General features: G+C 46.0%; 1 protein-coding gene across 1 annotated transcript in view; it reads left to right on the plus strand.

The window, feature by feature from the left end:
- LOC121288156 (sodium/myo-inositol cotransporter 2-like) overlaps window positions 1-20,707 on the plus strand; it is a 111,416-nt gene that overhangs the window by 41,005 nt on the left and 49,704 nt on the right. Inside the window, exons 7-10 of the mRNA XM_041206553.1 lie at window positions 6,712-6,792; window positions 10,907-11,112; window positions 18,001-18,136; window positions 19,586-19,693. Coding sequence (XP_041062487.1) covers window positions 6,712-6,792; window positions 10,907-11,112; window positions 18,001-18,136; window positions 19,586-19,693 — 531 coding nt within the window. The remainder of the gene's footprint in view (window positions 1-6,711; window positions 6,793-10,906; window positions 11,113-18,000; window positions 18,137-19,585; window positions 19,694-20,707) is intronic.

The raw sequence follows: 20,707 nt of genomic DNA on the forward strand, positions 1-20,707 counted from the left end.
CCACATTATATTCCATTTGCCAGATCTTTGCCCACTCACTTAACCTACCTATGTCCTTTTGTAGCCTCCTTATGTCCACTTCACAATTTACTTTCATCAGCAAATTTAGCCACCATTCCTTCAGTCTCTTCATCCAAGTCATTTATATAAATTGTAAAAGGTTGAGGCCCCAGCACTGATCTCTGTGGCATGCCACTTGTCACACCCTGCCAACTCTCTGCTTCATGTTAGTGTGCCAATCTTCTATCCATGCCAATATGTTATCCCCTACATCATGAGTTTTTATTTTCTGCAATAACCTTTGGTGTGGCACTTTATCAAATGCCTTCTGGAAATCTAAGTACAGTACATCCACCAGTTCCCCTTTATCCACAGCACACGTGACTCCTCCAAAGAACTCCAACAAACATGGCTGAACATGATTTCCCTTTCACAAAACCATGTTGACTCTGCCTGATTGCCTTGAATTTTTCTAAGTACCCTGCTATAACATCTTTATAATTAGCTTCTAACATTTTCCCTATGACAGATGTTAAGCTAACTGGCTATAGTTTCCTGCTTTCTGTCTTTCTCCCTTTTTGAATATAAGAGTTATATGTTCTATTTTCCAGCCTAATGGAACCTTCCTGAATCTAGAGAATTTTGGAAAATTAAAACCAATGCTTCAACTATCTCACTAGCCACTTCTTTCAAGACCTTAGGGCGAAGTCCATATGGACCCAGGGATTTGTCAACCTGCAACCCCAACAATTTGCTCATTACCACTTCCCTTGTGATTGTAATTTTCCCGAGTTCCTCCCTCCCTTCCATTTCCTGATTTACAGCTAATTCCGGGATATTACTTGTGTCCTCTATAGTGAAAACCGAAGCAAAATACCTGTTTAATTCATCTGCCATCTCTCTACTTTCCATTATCAATTCCCCAGATGCACTGTCTATAGGACCAACGCTCACTTTGTTAACTTTTTTCTTATTTAAATATCTATAGAAACTCTTACTATCCATCTTTATGTTACTAGTTAGCTTTCTCTCGTATTCTAATTTCCCCCTCCTTATTAATCTTTTCATCATCCTTTGCTGTTCTTTAATCTTTCCAATCTTCTGACCTGCCACCTGTCTTTGCGTATATATATGTGTTTTTTCTTTAAGTTTGATACTGTCTTTAGCTTTTTTAGTTAACCTCGGACCCTCACCTTGGAATTTATCTTTCTCATTGGAATGTATATATTCTGCATTCTGAAATATTCCTTTAAATGTCTGCCACTGAACTTCTTTTGACATATCCCTTAACCTCATTTGCCAGTTCACTTTAGCTAGCTTTGCTTTCATGCCCTTATTTAGATTTAAAATACTAGTTTTGGATGCACTCATTTCTCCCTCAAAATGAATGTAAAATTTAATCATATTATGATCGCTGCTACCTAGGGGTGCCTTCACTAGGAGGTCATCAATTAATCCTATCTCATTGCACAATACCAGGCCTACAATAACCTGCTCTCTGGTTGGCTCCAGAATGTGCTGTTCTAAGAAACTGATCAGTTGCACCTTCAGAGTGAAAGCTTTTGCAATTCACAAATGCAGCCGGCTGGTTCCAGGGAGCTCTGATAGCCGCATGAATACAGTTGATGACCCCTTGCATTCTAGAAAAATGTGAATTGGCCCCAAACCGCCGGCCTTGCCGTCTGGGGCTGTCATCATCTGTGGAGAAGTGGATGAAGTTATTGGCCTGATGGAAGAGGGCATTGGTCATCTCCTTTATGTGCCTGTGTGTGGCAGCCTGTGACATGCCACATATGTTGCCCTTTGCATCCTGGAATCCACTGCTGGTGAAGAAATTGCGTACCGCAGTGACCTTGTAAGCCACTGGCATGGGGTTCCCAACAAATCCACATAGCTTCAGGTCTTGCTGAATGAACCCACACATCTCAGTGACCATTTCCTTGGTCATCCTCAGTTGTCTATGGCATTGCCTCTCTGACATCTGCAGGTAGTTAGTTCTTGTCCTGAGGATGCGTTGACACACCAGTGCCCGTCTTCAACTATGCCTTCTTTGGATGGCTGCATCATGATCAGCCTCTCCCTCAAGTGTTTCTTGCTGTTGGCATCGTGGCCTCTGTTGTCAGCCGGCAAGAACTCTCCTTTGTCGCACCCTCTCCTCCTGCTTCCAGTTTTGCAGGAATATCGGGTGGATGGGACCCATGGGTATTCCAGCAATTGAGCTGTGTTAAGAGGGCTGAGATTGAGATGGGAACATGTTTGCCCTTGGTTATCATCCATAGAACTAACAAGAAGTGAACATCTTAAATTGTCACATTGTCCACACACAAAACTCCATCCACCAACACTGGCCTCCTCCCACTACGATCTGCAATCCTTGCGTCCTAACATGTGTTTCCAGTGGATCACAGACAATGGTGTGTGTTATATTCAAAACCCAATCTTGTACCTTCCACCCTCCTCATGTTACCTTCACACTTACCCACATTAGCCTTGACCACACCCAATATAACCTTGTGCCTTCCCTCTGTAACCACGACCAGGCCACTAGGCCCTTCCCTCCTCGCACTTCCATGCACCCAAATCTCACCCTCTGTCTTCTCTTGCATCCCTCCTCCACATCTCCGTGCACCCGAGCTCCAATCTTTCAACACCCGACCCCCTGAGTCCAACCTTATCATTTGCAGTCCCGAGCCTCTATGCTGCCAATCTCCTTGAAATGCAGAGCTCAACAAGGAAAACTGCAGACCTTAGATACAGCTGCACAAAGCCGACTGGTGCTCACCATCTTTAAACCAATGTGAACCTGGTGCCACGAGATTGTCATGTGCTGCTGACTTACTCTTGAAGCTACGGTGTAATTAAAAAGCAGCTTCAATATAATGAGTATTCGTGCCTTGCACATGTATTACACGTTGGAATCCACCACCTGAACGAAGCCCAACATGTCACAAACACGCCGCTGACTCAACCTCTGTACCTCAACTCCTGCAGGCTCCATAAAATCCCCCCCATTAATAAACACAAACACACATGCATATGCACACACACTTGCAAATACACTAATAAGCACATACATGCATACACAAATACATGCAGACGTACAAACTTGTGCATACATAGATAAATATATATACATATATACAGTTGCAGACAGACATAAGTAAAGACATACACAAAAACATAAATATGCAACAATGCTAAATTAAACATTTACAAAGATATTTAAATGCTCAAATAAAAAAAATGGTGCACACTCATACCATGCACTCATGCATAATCATGCACAAACATATACAGATTCAGATGTGCAAACAATCAATGATTGTAGATACAAAACAAAAACAGAATTACCTGGAAAAACTCAGCAGGTGTGGCAGCATCGGCGGAGAAGAAAAGAGTTGACATTTCGAGTCCTCATGACCCTGCAACAGAATTGAGTGAATATTAGGAGAGGGGTGAAATATATGCTGGTTTAAGGTTGAGGGGCGGGGGGGGGGGGTGGGGGTGGTGGGGGTGCGCGGTGTGGGGAGAGAAGTGGAGGGGATGGTGTGGTTGTAGGGACAAGCAAGCAGTGATGGGAGCAGGTAATCAAAAGATGTCACTGACAAAAGAACAAAGAGGTGTTGAAAGTGGTGATATTATCTAAACGAATGTGCTAATTAAGAATGGAAGGCAGGGCACTCAAGGTACAGCTCTGGTGGGGGTGGGATGGAAAGACTAGCAGGATATAAAAGATTTAAAAATAATGGAAATAGGTGGGAAAAGAAAAATCTATATAAATTATTGGAAAAAACAAAAGGAAGGGGGAAGAAACAGAAAAGGGGTGGGGATGGAGGAGGGAGTTCAAGATCTAAAGTTGTTGAATTCAATATTCAGTCAGGAAGGCTGTAAAGTGCCTAGTCGGAAGATGAGGTGCTGTTCCTCCAGTTTGCGTTGGACTTCACTGGAACAATGCAGCAAGCCAAGGACAGACATGTGGGCAAGAGAGCAGGGTGGAGTGTTAAAATGGCAAGCGACAGGGAGGTTTGGGTCATTCTTGCGGACAGACCGCAGGTGTTCTGCAAAGTGGTCGCCCAGTTTACGTTTGGTCTCTCCAATTTAGAGGGGACTGCATTGGAAGCAATGAATGCAGTAGACTAAGTTGGGGGAAATGCAAGTGAAATGCTGCTTCACTTGAAAGGAGAGTTTGGACCCTTGGATGGTGAGGAGAGAGGAAGTGAAGGGGCAGGTGTTGCCTCTTTTGTGTGGGCATGGGGAGGTGCCATGGGGGGGATTGAGGAGTAGGGGGTGATGGAGGAGTGGACCCGCTGACAAGTGTGGTGCTGTTGTTGTCTGGCGCACTGACCTCTACCTCACGGAAGCTGAGCATCAACTCGCAGACACTTCCTCCTACCTCTCCCTGGACCATGACCCCACCACTGAACATCAAACCATTGTTTCCAGGGCTGTCACTGACCTCATCTCCTTTGGAGATCTTCCTCCCACAGCTTCCAACCTGATAGCCACCCAACCTCGGACAGCCCGCTTCTACCTCCTACCCAAAATCCACAAATAGAGCTGTCCTGGTAGACTGATCATGTCAGCCTGTTCCTGCCCCATGGAACTCATTTCTCGTTATCTTGACTCCCTTCTCTCTCCCCTTGTCCAGTCCCTTCCCACCTACATCCATGATTCCTCTGACACCTTACGTCACATCAACAATTTCCAGTTCCCTGGCCCCAACCGCTTCCTCTTCACCATGGACATCCAATCCCTCTACACCTCCATCCCCCACCAGGATGGTCTGAGGGCCCTTAGCTTCTTCCTCGAACAGAGGCCCCAACAATCCCCATCCATGACTACTCTCCTCCGTCTGGCTGAACTTGTTCTCACACTGAACAATTTCTCCTTCAACTCCTCTCACTTCCTCCAAATAAAAGGTGTGGCTATGGGTACCCGCATGGGCCCCAGCTATGCCTCTCTCTTTATGGGTTATGTGGAACACTCCTTGTTCCCGTCCTACTCTGGCCCCCTTCCACAACTCTTTCTCCGGTACATCAATGATTACTTTGGTGCTGCTTCATGCTCTCGTCAGGACTTGGAAAAATGTATTAATTTTGCTTCCAATCTCCACCCCTCCATCATTTTCACATGGTCCATCTCTGACACTTCCCTTCCTTGACCTCTCTGTCTCAATCTCTGGTGATAGACTGTCCACCAATATCCATTACAAGCCTACCAACTCCCACAGTTACCTCAACTACAGCTCCTCACACCCCGCTTCCTGTAAGTACTCCATCCCATTCTCAGTTCCTTTGCCTCCGTCACATTTGTTCTGATGATGCTACCTTCAAAAACGGTTCCTCTGACATGTCCTCCTTCTTCCTTAACCGAGGTTTTCCACCCACGGTCGTTGACAGAGCCCTCAACTGTGTCCGGCCCATCTCCCGCGCATCCGCTCTCACGCCTTCTCCTCCCTCCCAGAAACATGATAGGGTCCCCTTGTCCTCAATTATCACCCCACCAGCCTCCGCATTCAAAGGATCATCCTCCGCCATTTCCGCCAACTCCAGCATGATGCCACCACCAAACACATCTTCCCTTCACCCCCCCGGTGGCATTCTGTAGGGATCATTCCCTCCGTGACATCCTGGTCCACTCCTCCATCACCCCCTACTCCTCAACCCCCTCCTATGGCACCTGCCCATGCCCATGCAAAAGATGCAACACCTGCCCCTTCGCTTCCTCTCTCCTCACCGTCCAAGGGCCCAAACACTCCTTTCAAGTGAAGCAGCATTTCACTTGCATTTCCCCCAACTTAGTCTACTGCATTCGTTGCTCCCAATGCAGTCCCCTCTAAATTGGAGAGACCAAACGTAAACTGGGCGACCGCTTTGCAGAACACCTGCGGTCTGTCCGCAAGAATGACCCAAACCTCCCTGTCGCTTGCCATTTTAACACTCCACCCTGCTCTCTTGCCCACATGTCTGTCCTTGGCTTGCTGCATTGTTCCAGTGAAGCCCAACGCAAACTGGAGGAACAGCACCTCATCTTCCGACTAGGCACTTTACAGCCTTCCTGACTGAATATTGAATTCAACAACTTTAGATCTTGAACTCCCTCCTCATCCCCACCCCCTTTCTGTTTCTTCCCCCTTCCTTTTGTTTTTTCCAATAATTTATATAGATTTTTCTTTTCCCACCTATTTCCATTATTTTTAAATCTTTTATGCCCTGCTAATCTTTCCACCCCACCCCCACCAGAGCTGTACCTTGAGTGCCCTACCATCCATTCTTATTAGCACATTCGTTTAGATAATATCACTACCTTCAACACCTCTTTGTTCTTTTGTCAGTGACATCTTTTGATTACCTGCTCCTATCACTGCTTGCTTGTCCCTACAACCACACCACCCCCCTGACTTCTCTCCCCCCAACCCCCCCTCCCCCCACCTTAAACCAGCTTATATTTCACCTCTCTCCTAATATTCGCTCAGTTCTGTTGCAGGGTCATGAGGACTCGAAAGATCAACTCTTTTCTTCTCCGCCAATGCTGCCAGACCTGCTGAGTTTTTCCAGGTAATTCTGTTTTTGTTTTGGATTTCCAGCATCCGCAGTTTTTTGTTTTTATGTATAATGGCTGTAGATATTCTGTCTCTCAGACACACAATTATGTACACTTTTAAGTCATGTGTATTTTGAAGATTTATTTTTGCTTTCTCTTTTGTGACAGGTGGTCTGGCTGCTGTAATATACACAGATGCGTTGCAGACAGTGATCATGTTGTCTGGATCTGTGATTCTCATGATATTTGGTACATATAACTGAGGCATTGCTATTGTTGTGTGTCCACATTTCCAACATTACAACTTAGGAAAATATTTCGCTCAATGGTGAATGGTCTGCTGAGGGGAACCTATCTGTTATTCTTCAAAACCGTGCAAAGCATCTTTATGCTCACCACCCCCCCCCACCCCCCTCACACACACCACTTGGTTTAACATCTCTGAAAGACTCCCCTTAACTTCAGATGTTACAAAAGCAATTATAGCATTTTCAAAACTTTTGACAAAAAAACTCACATGCTATTTTAAGAAAAATATGGCCCAGGACTTCCGTGGAGTGGCAATCGCTGTTGAATTGCTGCTTCACTCCTTTTTACTCACCCGGGTCAGGAGCAGCATATTTCTCATGTGATCTTCCAACCCCGGCCTGTGAGAAATATGCAGCGCCGCAACTATGGAGTCCTTTCTGTGCAGGGCAGCAGCATCAGGGAAAGTGAAGCCAGGCCCCCTTTTTTTAAGGCAATAGCTGCTGTAAAGCGGTAAATTTGAAGGTCCCAGCCGCTTTGAGAAGTTAAGGGGTGGATGGGAGGGTAATCGGGGCTCCAGTGAGGGTGTTGGGGGTGGTGTCAGCACCGTAGTTACCCAGGAGTTAGAAACGGTTTTAATCCTTCTAACTTTTCCTGGGTAACTATTCTGCTAAGAGAGTTGGAACCATCTGAAGTGTCCAATTTCAATCAGGGTAATGGATGGTTCCAGGTGGAGGGTAATTACCCACCGGAAGTTTAAACTTCCTTGGCAAGTCCTGTGCAGTTTTTGGATGGGGACTTCCAGGTGACCCCCAGCACATCTTTTGAGGTACCTCTTGGGTATAATGCTCCCGGGGATTGGAACTACTGGGCCTAGGTCTCCAAAAGCTCGATGAAACTTACTCAAGAGCACCTGAGGATTCTTTGAGATGTTGTTTCACACAATTGCCTCAGGTTTTGTACAGCCCATAAATGGCTGTCAGGAGCAGGAAGTGACATTAGTTAAGCAGGAAAATATTCTAATGACATCATGCACTATTTTACACTCGAGTGGGTTGGGCACACGCCCACATGCCAAGCTAAAAATTCTGTCCTAAATGTTCTTTTTTTAAAGTGTCATTTTGTTGCAACACCTGAATCCTGTTCCCACCTACATTTGGTCCTAGCCTGAAGCACAAATTCTGGATGATCTCTTTCCTTTTCCAAGGGCTCCTGTCTCCACTGTATTATTTAACTTATTCTGGAATTTGGGAGTTCAGAAGTCAAATGTCCTCTTTACACCTAATCTACCAATACTGCTACTTTGCTAACACCCCCTTTTTGCCAAGAATTTTCTCCAGGGCTCCAGAGTTGCCTTTCTTCAAGGCATTGCCCACGAATTCAGTATTGAAAATTCATTTGCAAAGAAGGAACATTGTTTCAAGATTTTTGGCCTCAGCTATCAGTGCACTTGGTGGATGGTTACCCGCTTCCCATCATCAATCTTTACCTAGCTGTTAGGTAACCAACTCTTGAAGCATATGTCAACAAATCTCCCGTAAATTGATAAAGTGTCTCCCACTGTTCTTAAGAATTCAGTGAATGTAGTTGAAGACATTTCCCAAAAGATTATTCTGATTGAACAAACCATCCAGGAGTTCCAAAATCTGGCAGGATTCAGGATTTCACATATGTGGCAAGATTCACACAAATGGAACAACTGTTCTGTCATTTTAGCCCATTTAACTCATGCTACACAATGTATAAACATTTAAAATTATAATATAAGATATCAATCTGAACAATAAACTTATTTATAATACAATATTGTGACCCAATCCTGAGGGAGAAGCTGAACTTTACACAGCAAAATCTAGTCTCAGTGCTAGCTATTGTTACAAGACAGTAGAAACCAATAACTTTTAAAAAGAGATGAATTTCCCAATGACCAATGAAAGTAAACTGAAGGACAAAATTTCATGTTTTAAGACTTTTACTATAACAAATCAACTAAAATCAACATTAATCAAACATTATTTAACAGCAAACTAATACACCAAGCTAAAGAAAAGGTACTTTTGCATGAACTTACTAATGCAATTGAGATAGATCTTACAACCCCTTTTGCTATGCATTGCACCTCCAGCAGATGTGTCGCCATAAGACAGGGCATGTGAAGGCAGAATGCTGGAAATTGAAAACTAAACCTGTAGCTTGTCCAATGTTTCTCCAGAAAAGCTGTACCAGTGAATGAAGCTTGTGACAAAATGATACAATCTATTGCATTTACAGTTGGAGTAAATCAGAACATAAAAAGTTATGGAAGTTTTATATTTTTGTTTGATAGAAGGACCAGAAAGATTGCCACAGTCTTGCTTTTTAATTTACAGCATTTAGGCTTCACATGTCCTTTTTATGACCAAGATAATGTGTTGGTACCCTTGAATTAACCTTAATCTCCAGGCTGTCTCTCTTACTACTCTGAGGAGGTTCTGTTTCTCCCCTGGGCTATTTTATTTATTATAATCAGATCTCCTATCTCTCCAGTTTCTCTGTGAGTTTACAAACAAAGGTTTGTTACTAACATGCTTGTGAGACAACTCATCTGTCATTACTACAGCTTCCTTTATCTTAGAAACTTTATGGTCTTTAAGGCGGGACCTTTTTCCTAATGGGACACTATTTAAGTTCTTCCATTAGCATCAACCTCTCTAAGGTTGTCAAAGTCTGGTTCAATATTCATCGACCTATACCACCTATCAAACACCATTTCCTTTTCTCTTGCAAATTCTACAAAGGTCTGACACTGTTTATTCCTTAAATTTCCACAGTTTTGCCTGAAGGCCTCTGGTACTAACTCATAGGCATTGAGAACAGCAGTTTTCACTATCAGAGTCACCAGACTGTTCATCTTAAAGAGATGAGAACACCTCCAAACTTTTCTTATGAACACACTCTGCAGCAAAATAGTCCAATTTTCTCTGCATTTTTGCCACTGCAGTATTGTGACAATTTTCTCAAATGACACAAAAGCACTAATTCTTATTTCTTGCAAATCCAAACCAGGAGTTAAGCCTGAGTCATCCTCAAGTTTTACTGCCACCTCCTTTTTGTGTAATTTAAGGTTTTCCCTGTCCAGTTCCAATTTTCTCACTTTTCTTTTGCCTTGAAATTCTGATTCAAGTTTTCACATTTTCCTTTCTTTTTCTTCTTCTCCAATTCAAGTTTTTTTGCCTTAGGTTGGGGGAAGTGGGGTTGCATGGGTGATCCGAGCAGTCATAGGGGCACGTGGGGTTTTGGGACATGGGATAGCATGGGGGTGGTGGCAGGACTGAGGGGGGCATAGGGTGGCATGGGCAATCTGAGGGTCATGGGTTGGCATGGGGTGGGTGTGGTTGAGGTTTAGGCGGCCTTTGGGAGTTGGGTCGGAGCTGTGTTGGAGAACCAAGTTGGGCCTTCTAAACAACCTGCCTCCACACCCACACTCCTCACTTGATCCATTGCGAATCACAAAATGCACTGCAAATCTCAACCCTGTGTGAAAAGACAAAAATTCTGGGCAAAGTCACACATGGGTCATGTGTGCATTTCAGAAGGTGAAAAAGTGCACAAATTGGCTTTTCTGGAGTCTACACGAAAATCCGGTCCTGTGCGCTTGAAATAGAAAGCATTACATTTCCTAATACAGACTCTTCTCACCTTGTTGATCAGCGCCAAGATTTTTCCACCATAGCTTGGAAACAGATATCAGGAATTCAAACCCATGATTCCCCACACACTGAGCTCTCAATTCAGTCACAACTTTATATGAAGAACACATTGCTTGCTCATCTTGTTTATTTTGGGAATAGAGCAGGGAGAACATAAAGGGGGAGGAAAGCAAAGGTTTAAAAATGGGGTAGTAAAGAAAGAGAACATTTTACAAAAGCACAAATTGCATACAAAAAAGTTCTAGTGAAAATTGCATCTTGGAAATTATTTCAAAGGAATGATCATTTTAAAAATTCCGTTAACCTAATAACAGACTGCTGATTATGTACAGTATGCCTGAACTAGTGTGCCACAATTTCATTATCCATTTAACTGCATGAAAGTATAACAAATACTTTGTTCAGTAAATTAACTCTATGTTTTACAGCTTTTATCCAAGTCGATGGCTACTCGGGCCTCAAGAAGAAATATTTTATGGCCATCCCCACTATCCATGATCCTAACTCAACCTGTGGCCTACCAAGAGAGGATGCCTTTCACATCTTTAAGAGTCCTTCTAATGCTGACTTTCCTTGGCCAGGTGTAATATTTGGAATAACTGTACTTTCCACTTGGTATTGGTGCACAGACCAGGTAACACCCATTTATATATATGCCAACCTAACATAAAGTTTAGACACTAACAATGTTATTGCTTTTAGATCAGTTGGGTACCTGACACACACAGAAGCCCATCACCATGGTTAGGAGACTCCAAACCAAGCTGCTAAGAATTTCACACAGGTAGCAATTCTTCTTGTCTGGTGCATATTTTCTTCGTTTAGGTACACACGTGATTCCAGAGAGCTTATGCATGGAACCGAGGCTCCCATTATTCTTACCAGCACAGGGCACTGAGAAGTTTTCCAAAGATTATCTAGTTAGGTTCACCCTACTCATGAGTTTAAATGAAATTCCAACCCCACTTGGATATCAATGCGTACAGAGACATAGGCCAGAATTTTCCATTTGATGGGCGGGCAGGCAGCCAATTGCCGCCGTTGAAACGGGCTGCGCTGCCATTTTCCGCGAGCGGGCCAATTACGGCCCACCCAGCGGGTTAGCGACTCCCGTGGAGAACGGGAAAATTGTCGCGGAGGCGGGTGTGCTCAGACCGCCAGTTCCAATGGCAGTCTGTATAAAGAGTGGCCAGGCAGCCTGCAGGGAGCGAGGGAGGGAGCTGTGTTTCCAAAGGAGCATGAGCAGGAGGAGGGGAGCAGGCTGCAGGAGAGGCTAGCAGGGGGGCCACTGTGCCCCTCAATGCTCCGATGCATGCCTTACTGTCCTCCTCCAAGAGGTTTCCAGCTGTTGGCATGTGTTGTATCCGGAGGATGGGTGGAGGAGGGCCCCCCATGTCATCACCCAGTGCCAAAAAAGATTCAATGATTTACTGTGCTCTGGAAGGGTGAGTACCATGTCGGTCTTGGCCATTTGACCCAGAAGGTAGCCTTAGCCTTTGAGCACCACCCCCCCCACATCTTGCCGTCGTTACTGCATTCGGCATTTGGCGCACGCTGGGTGGGCAAATGGGTACTGACCATGCTTACATCAGCCTTAGTGGTTGAAGAGAAGAAGGGTTCTCCCCACAGCATATGTTGGTGTTTGTGGCATATCAGTAGTCTGGGGACAACCTGCAGGGGAGGCCGCTAGACACATACTCAGAACTCCAACACGTCTTATTGATGGTGATGAGATGGTGCAAGGGGTGCCTCAATGTATTGTGGCCAAGTGCCATCTGCTGGCATCAGCACCACACCTAGTTGCACCTCCTTGCCATGGGCGCTAAGACCCGTGTGCTATTCAAAGTTATGGATGCCAAATGTGTCCAAGGTGGCCGTTAGGGGATGGGGTTTGGAGCAGCCATACAATTTTCTGGGGACTGATCACCAGTAGTGTGGACAGGAGCCACTGGAGGCCTCAGATGGGCCACTGTGGTTGGGGTGCGGCATACGCGTGCAGAGTACATGAGTGATCAGCCCCAATAAACCCTCTTCTCTGTTCTGCAGGCAAAAAGTCAACACAATCTGCGGGAGCGCCAGAGGAGTGGAGGTGGGCACGCCCTGCTCCAGTGCCTCACAACATTCAAGGAGCAGACCATGGAGCTGGGGAGGAGGCAGGAGGCCAGGGCGGCCGGGGGCAGCGAGGCTGGGGTCCAGCGGCCAGGTATTTGAGGTCCACGGTCCCATCCACTCTGTCTGCCCACCATCCAAACCACTGATGGTTGCTGCAATTGTTAATGCTGCAACACTGCTCATTCACAGACTGAGACACTCCGACATGTGGGTCATACACAAAGGTCTCTCGTCCCCTTGAGGATTCGTGTCTCCACCACCTTCCAAAGTCGCCTTATCCCATTTGTGACCACTATCACCATGGCCTAACATGCCATTGGATCATTGCTGCACAGCCAAAGACTTATTGCATCTGAGGGGGTTTGGGACCTCCAGCATCCTTTCAGCCAGTGCGCCCCACATTACTCTGTCCAAAAGGTCCTCGGCACCTCAGCTGTGAACCTCATGGCACTCAACTTAAATAAGTGCCACCACGTTACTCATTCCTGCGCCAAGGGGAAATGTTGCCTCCTGCCCACCCAGTCTATGCCCCTCCTAACGGAATGAAGGTCAATAATGTGACCTGTCAATCTCCTGTGCTCCACGGCAAATGTTTGCAATGTTTCTTCATCACCACAACTATCCAGGCCAGCATGCATCCTGGTCAGGTACCTCTGCACTCTCCCCACTCCAATGGTACATAACATTCCATGTGGCATTCCTGAGGCCATCTGACCAGCCTGTCTGCATGTGCGTTTAATGTTTGGGCCTCCTCTTGACTCTTTTTCACCCCACCAATATTTTCTCTTTAGGGTCTTGAAGGGCGAGCAACTTATGAGGCTGGGGGGGAAAGGGAAGAAAGGTGTTAGTGACTATACGCTAACTGGTGCACTGTCCTTGTTAATTTCAGCATCATCACCGCATGGCCGCACCCAAAGACACCACAGCACCCCCACCACACCTGAGGCCCAACATGTGCAACTTGCGGCACATCATTTCAGCCAGCCAAGCACCAGCACAGACACACACACCTCGGTGGGGAATTTACCGTTGGCCAGTGTCCCGGGTCACAGTGGAGAGGACATTTCACAATCGCTGGAGGAGATGGTAGGGACAGAGAGTGCCGATGGCACCAGCAGCCGGAGGGCTGCAGGAGACGAGGCACATGCTGAGTCTGGCACTGATGATGCGCCTCTGGAGTTGTCAACAATGCAGCAGCTGCAGGACATGCAGCAGGAAAAGCGTTTGCATCCGCAGGGTTGTATGAGGGTATGCTTCAGTTGGTCTCTGCGGTGGAGGGGTCCAGGCAGACTGCAAGTGAAAGGCATGAACCTCAGGGCAGAGCTTCAGGCTCCCTCCATTGAGAGATTGGTGACTCTCATGGAGAGGGGGTTCAATCGAATGGAATATTTCATGATTGGGATACGCTCTGACCTGCAAGCCCTCACAGCGGTACTGGCCACGGATGGTCATTCCCAATATGGGAGGTGTTGTGGACACCAAGCGTCTGTGCCCATGCATCTGCGGTGATCAGGGAGGTCGAAAGAGACCTCACGTTGGTGCAGCAGCTGCCTGTCGTCACTGTGAGTTCCTCTCAGGGCACTCCGGATGAGGGCAGCAGCTCCTCTGCCCCTCTGCCAGTCAGCGTTGCTTCCGTTGAGGCTGTGACAACTGGGAAGATGCCAGTTCTGGAACTAGCCACTCCCTCCCAGGCGGGGCTATCACCAGCTCCATGGGCCAGAGGATGCCGCCAAGGTAATCGATGCCAACAGGATTGTAGATTCAGCAGGCTATCTCACAAGCCACTCCGACTGATGGGGCAGCACCTAGACGTAGCACCCGCAAATGTAACCATAAGGCACGTTATGCACTCAACGGGTATGTCACTGGTGATTTTATGTTGGCCTTAGAATAGGGAACAAAATTCTTCTTATTGCAATAGAGAAGTCTGTGTTATTTTTTAGACATAATAAAGTCCACTTTTCTGACCATGGCTGAGGGTGTTTCCTTTGAGGTGCATTTTTCTTTTTCACAGACATATCATGAGTGTTTGAGTGGACATTGATGTTTCTGTACTAAGCCCTTAGTTGCAGCTGATAAGGTGGAAGATGTAGCACCTAAGTGCCACGTGTGGAAGTGCCAGGCAATGCTGTTCCTGCTGATCCATGTGTGTGGAGCGAGCTGAAGGTTCTTTGGATTAAATTGTCCCAGGTTTTTCTGCCTCCTTGGTGTAGTAGTGGGTCGGTGTGCTGCCCCTCATCATCACCCAATGTTTCCTCATCCTCTGAGGCACTGCTGGATTCATCATGTGCAGCCTCGTCCACTGCATCAAGGTCTTCATCGTCAACTGCATCCCCCCTTTCCAGCGGAAGATTGTGCAGAGTGCAGCATGCTACCACTATCACAGAGACGCGATTTGGGGGGTACTGGAGTGCGCCCCCTGAGCGGTCCAGACAACGAAAGCGCATCTTAAGAAGACCAATGGCTCTCTCCACCACAGCCCTTGTGGTGCCCCAGATCCTATTGTACCGCTGCTCAGCTTCTGTTCTTGGATGGCAGAGAGGCTTCATGAGCCACCTTCTGAGGGGATAGCGCTTGTCACCCAGCAGCCACCCATCCAGCCGAGCCAGAGCACTGAAGAGCCCCGGCACCTGGAAGTGTCTGAGGATGTAGGTGTCGTGGGAGCTGCCTGGGTACCTTGCACGGACTTGCAGAATCAGCATCCTGTGATCACACACTATCTGCACGTTCATGGAGTGGAATCCCTCTCTGTTGACAAAGGCACTGGGCTCACCCACTGGCACCTTGATGGCCACATGTGTGCAGTCGACTGCACCCTAGACACGGGGGAAGCCAGCAATGGCTGCGAAGCCTCTGGCTGGCTGTATCTGACTTGCCTGGTCACAGCAGAAGTGCATGAATGTCAATGCCCATCTGAACAGAGCGACTGTAACCTGCTTGACACAAGTATGGCCAGCTGATTGGGAGACACTGCAAAGATCACCCACCAAGCCCTGGAAGGAGCCAGAGGCATAGAAGTGGAGGGCAACTGTGACCTTCAGAGCCGCTGGCATGGGGTGTCCACCCACACAGTTAGGAGATATCTCAGGGCCAATCATCTGACAGATACAGTTGACTGTCTCCCTTGAGAGTCAGAACCTCCTTCAACACTGCACCTCAGTCCTATTGAAGTAGCTGCTTCGCCGCCTGGCAGCAGGATAGTGGCGTCTTCTGCGGCCCCTTTCACCTTGGACAACCTCTTGGCCCTGCGCCCCTTGTGCCTGCGCCTGGCCTCTCAAAGATGGCTCCCCTGGAGGCTGATTGTCCAGCCCTGCCCTCCTCCTTATTCTATCCCTCCCTTTCTCCTCAGAGGAGCTGCCTCCAGTGGAAATGTCAGAACCCATACCCCAGGCTAAATAGAGGCCTCCGGAAAGCTGCAGGCCCGAGAAAGATTATTGTCTGCAAACTGATTTCAAAGTACAAAAAAAGCTCTTGGAAATCGATGTGAACTGCTTACAATCACACAGGCAACTTTAAAACACTTTCTACAATTAAAACTTTGTGGAAAACATGAACAACCCCTCTGAGTCCACATATCCTGACAGTGCATGACTTTTATTAAAAAATCTCCTACCTGCCTGCCCATTGAGCCTGTGCGCCGAGCTGAAGTTCACACGGGCCCCTCAAAATCCTGGACAATTGGCAAGTTAAGGGCCTTAACGAGGCCTTCAATTAACGGCGGGTGAGCGTCCCGCTGCTGAGCGCGCCCGCTGACTGAAATAGCGCGATGCTGCATGCTGACGTCGGGACGCTTGTGCGATGTCAGCACTGCGACAGTTTAAGCGCTGACGTGTGGGCTCCGCCATCCACACATCAGCCAGAAGATTCTGCCCATAAAGATTATTGACTTTTCAGGGCAACGATCCATCAAAATATTCTTTGTTAGTCAGGCTACAAAATCTACAAAATCCTCTGAGCACCACTTTTTTATCCATGGCCAGTTTACATTTTAAAAGTTGTGACTTACTTTACTTTGGAAAGGCCTCTAGACAAACTGACAAAGTTGTGAGTGGCGTGCTTATTTCAATATGCGGTACATCCCAGATTGCTGTGCAGCCATACACATGTGCATCTTAAAGGGAACATTGTTTCATCTCTCTTTGCAAAGGGACGTCTTTCATACATCATCAGAGTTGAGCTATGGCTGGATTATGCCCTGGGGGACCCAAGTGATGCAATCACCCAACAGTACAGTCACTTACATTGGGTGCCATTAAAACACATGCTATGTGGAATAAAATTTCAGCATCACCTTGTTTTTCATCAGCTTGAAATACATATAAAGTAAAATATTACTTATGCAGGTGTCCAAAACTAGGGATCATAAATATAAGATAGTCACTAATAAATCCGATAAGGAATTCAGGAGAAACTTCTTTACTTGGGTTTGGATTTTACAAGGTTCTATAGCCTCAATTGCCTGACTAAAAAATCTGAATGGGGGGAGCCTGCCCATCACACTGACAGCTGCCCCTCAATGATTTAATGCTGGGAGCAGCATTAATTGCTTTAAGGTGAGACTCCTGACAAATCTTGGGAGGAAGTCCCATCTTAGCAAACTGCTGGCCAATTGGATGGCTAGTAACTTTGTACTCCCAGCAGCACCAGGCGGGAATGGTGGCCACTACAGCCAGTCCAGTCGAAGAGGAGTCTAGACATAGGAGTAAGTTTGGGGTATCACTTGAGCCAGGCTGGCAGGCCCTGGCAATGGGGGTGAGGACCTGGGTTTGTGAGGCCAGGCAGGGAGGATAAAGTGAAAAGGCAGTGGGTGCTGGAATTGCCTCCAATGGGCACAGGAGACCTGCATAGAAGGATCCTCCCAGTGACTGATACCAGCCTGTGCAGATAAAGCTGCCAGGCTACCCCTTGGCATGGGCCTCCCCTACACTGGGCCAGAGAACGGCGGGGAGGGGATGAGGCCCTTAAGTGGCCATTAATTGGCCAGTTAAGGGCCTCAATAGGCTCAAGAGCAGGCAGGCTGCCCAACGCCTCCACTTCCCCCTGTAAAATTTCAGATAGGTCAGGGGCGGGCAGATAGGCAGCAGGCAAGCCACCTGCTGGATTTGACAAACATCCTGCCTTGGAGCGTGGTTAGAATGTGGAACTTGCTACCACATGGAGCAGTTGTGGCAAATAGTGTAGATGTAGTTAAGCAAAACCTATATAATTACATGAGATAGGAATCGAAAGACATGTTAATAGACTGAGATGAAGTAAGGTTGGAGGAGGCTCCTGTGGAGCATAAACACCAACATAGATAAACTGGGCTAAATAGCTTGATTCTTTGGTATATTTCTGAATGTAAATGATCTTGAATTTGACAATTTTTTAGCATTTAAACAAATTATATATTGCCTTGTATTGATTTCAGGTCATTGTGCAGAGGACACTAGCTTCCAAAACAATTCTTCATGCCAAAGGTGGTACCTTATTTGCAGCCTATTTGAAAGTCTTGCCTCTTTTCATTATAGTGTTTCCAGGCATGATCAGCCGAGTGCTTTTTCCCAGTAAGTGGCATTGTGTAACAATTATAAGTTTCCTGCTGAAGGTTGGTCCTAATTTCTTTGCGGGTCCCCTGTGCCCATTGGAGGCAATTCCCACCATCACCCAAGGTCACACATTCCAGCACCCACTGCCTTTTCACTTTATCTTCCCTGCCTGGCCTCACAAACCCAGGTCCTCACCCCCATCGCCAGGGCCAGCCAGAAGGCAGGAAGTAAGAAGCATTTTCTCTTACTTGCGCCTTCCGAAACCTGGGTTGGAAAGTTAGTTTCATTACTTTAATTTTTGCATCAGTCTGAGCCTTCTACACAGATTTTATCAATCTGTTGTTAATCCTGGAAATTATGTAACCTGCAGCAAACCTGTCTTCAAGCAGTGGTTTACTAAATGCAAGAGAATTATATCCTTCATTGATATTGGATCTTTGGCAGGAATCAATGTTAACTCGGTGAAAAGTCATTCCGCCCATTCCTTGGCTAAATCATGGTCATCACTGGAGGTCTCCATTAATGATAGCTGCAAACCTGAAATTTAGATCAATAATGCTTCACCAAACATCAGTGTTATACAAAGCCCTGATAAGACCACATCTGGACTACTATCTGCAGTTCAGAACACTACACCTTAGAAAAATTATATTGGTCTTGGAAGGAGCGCAGCACCGATTAACCAGAATGTTATGAAGGCTCCAAGGGTTAGATTATGAGGAAAGATTACACAAACTAGGTTTCTATTTTGTGTAATCTCAAAGGTAAAAGGGTAATTTGCTTGGGATTTGTAGGATTTTGAAAGTAATTGATCGGGAGAAAGAATGGGTCAAGGGAACATAACAATTCAGGCAAGAAGTTGGGAAAAACTTCTTCATGCAAAGTGTGATAGAAATGAGAAACTGGCAAAAACAGTAGATACCAGAGCAAATAATGATTTTAAATCAGAAATTGATAGATTTTTGTGAAATAAGAGGTATAAAAGGATATGGAGCCAGGGCAAGTGAATGGAATTAAGATATCGATCAAGCTTAACGGGATGAATGGCCTCTCCAGCTCCTATGTTCAGACTTATCAGCCATGGCTATTCCTAATTTGGCAGTTCCATTGTAGCAGCTAGGATGTCTGCCTTTAATTCCAACTTTACTTTTACTCAGCCAATTTAAACAGTGTCCAGTGAAGTGTGAATAATGCCTTTTTTAAAGGAGGATGACTTGAAGGATTTATTTCATTTTCAAAGTGCTGATTTTCTACAATCTATGATCCAACAATTCATTCGGGCCTTTCAGCGAGTGCGCATGGTATTGCCTTTGGAGGTAGCATTTGTAAAAATTAACTGATATCCCTATATAGCCCTTGCTGTGTGGAGGTTGAGCAATCATGTGGGACATAGAAAACACTGTGAGCAATGTCCAAGGCAGGAATTTAATCTTCAGAAACTCACAAATCTTATTACTCTTGTTTTAGATTTTGTGGCTTGTGCGGACCCTACTACCTGTCGTAGAATTTGTGGAAATCCAATTGGTTGCTCAGATATCGCCTACCCATTGTTAGTAATGGAATTGCTACCTGAAGGTACTTTGTCAAATTAAAGTGGGAAAATAATAAAAGTTGGACAAAATTTCAATTACTGCCAGATTGATGCTGGAAGTGGATTGGGCTGAAATCACCATTCAATGTTTCTGCCCCACCATTGCACTGTTCCCACTTCCTGGGTTAATTAAATATTCATACTGGACTCCCAGTGCTCCAGCAATTTTTCCTTTCCAATGCTGTAAGGAAGGAAGCCAGAGGGAAAAGCAGCTGCCACCTGCTGCAGCAGTTTAAATGGGCAAGGCAAAATTTAGAGGTTTACACTTTAACAGTTTCCAACTTGCTGACCCAAATTATCTCCTCTTCACCCATCTAATATCTCTACCCCTCCATCGCCCATCAGGACGGTCTGAGTATTCTCCGTTTCTTCCCTGAATGGAGGCCCGATCAGTCTCCATCCACCTGCACCCTCTTTTGCCTTGCTGCACTTGTTCTCATATTAAACAACTTCTCCTTTAACTCCATTCACTTCCTCCAAATAAAGGATGGTGCTTTAGGTACCTGCATAGGTCCCAGCTATTCCTGCCTTTCTGTGATATGTGAAAAATTCCTTGTTCCAGTCCTGTTCAGGGCCCCTCCTTCACTTCTTTCTCCAGTACATTGATGACTGTATCATATCATTTCATCTGTTGCCCTGAATTGGAACATTTAATTAAATTTGCTTCCAATTTCCGCCCTTCTTTCAACTTCACAAGGTCCATCTTCAACTCACCACTACCCTTCCTCGATTTCCCTGTCTCCATTTCCTGGGATAGGCTATCAAATGTTCATTACAAGGCTACTGATTTCTACAGCTTCCTTGGCTACAATTCCTCATATCTTGTTTCCTGCAAAGATTCCATTCCATTCTCCCTGTTTCTCTGTCTCTGTTGCATTTGTTCTGATGATGCAACTTTTCATGTTAGACCTTCTCATATGTCTTCCTTCTTCCTCAACTGAGGACTCACCCACCCTGGTTGACAGTTGATCCTCGGCTGGATCCATCCCATTTTCCAC

Source organism: Carcharodon carcharias, chromosome 15 (assembly GCF_017639515.1).
Source record: "Carcharodon carcharias isolate sCarCar2 chromosome 15, sCarCar2.pri, whole genome shotgun sequence".
Lineage (NCBI taxonomy): Eukaryota > Metazoa > Chordata > Chondrichthyes > Lamniformes > Lamnidae > Carcharodon > Carcharodon carcharias.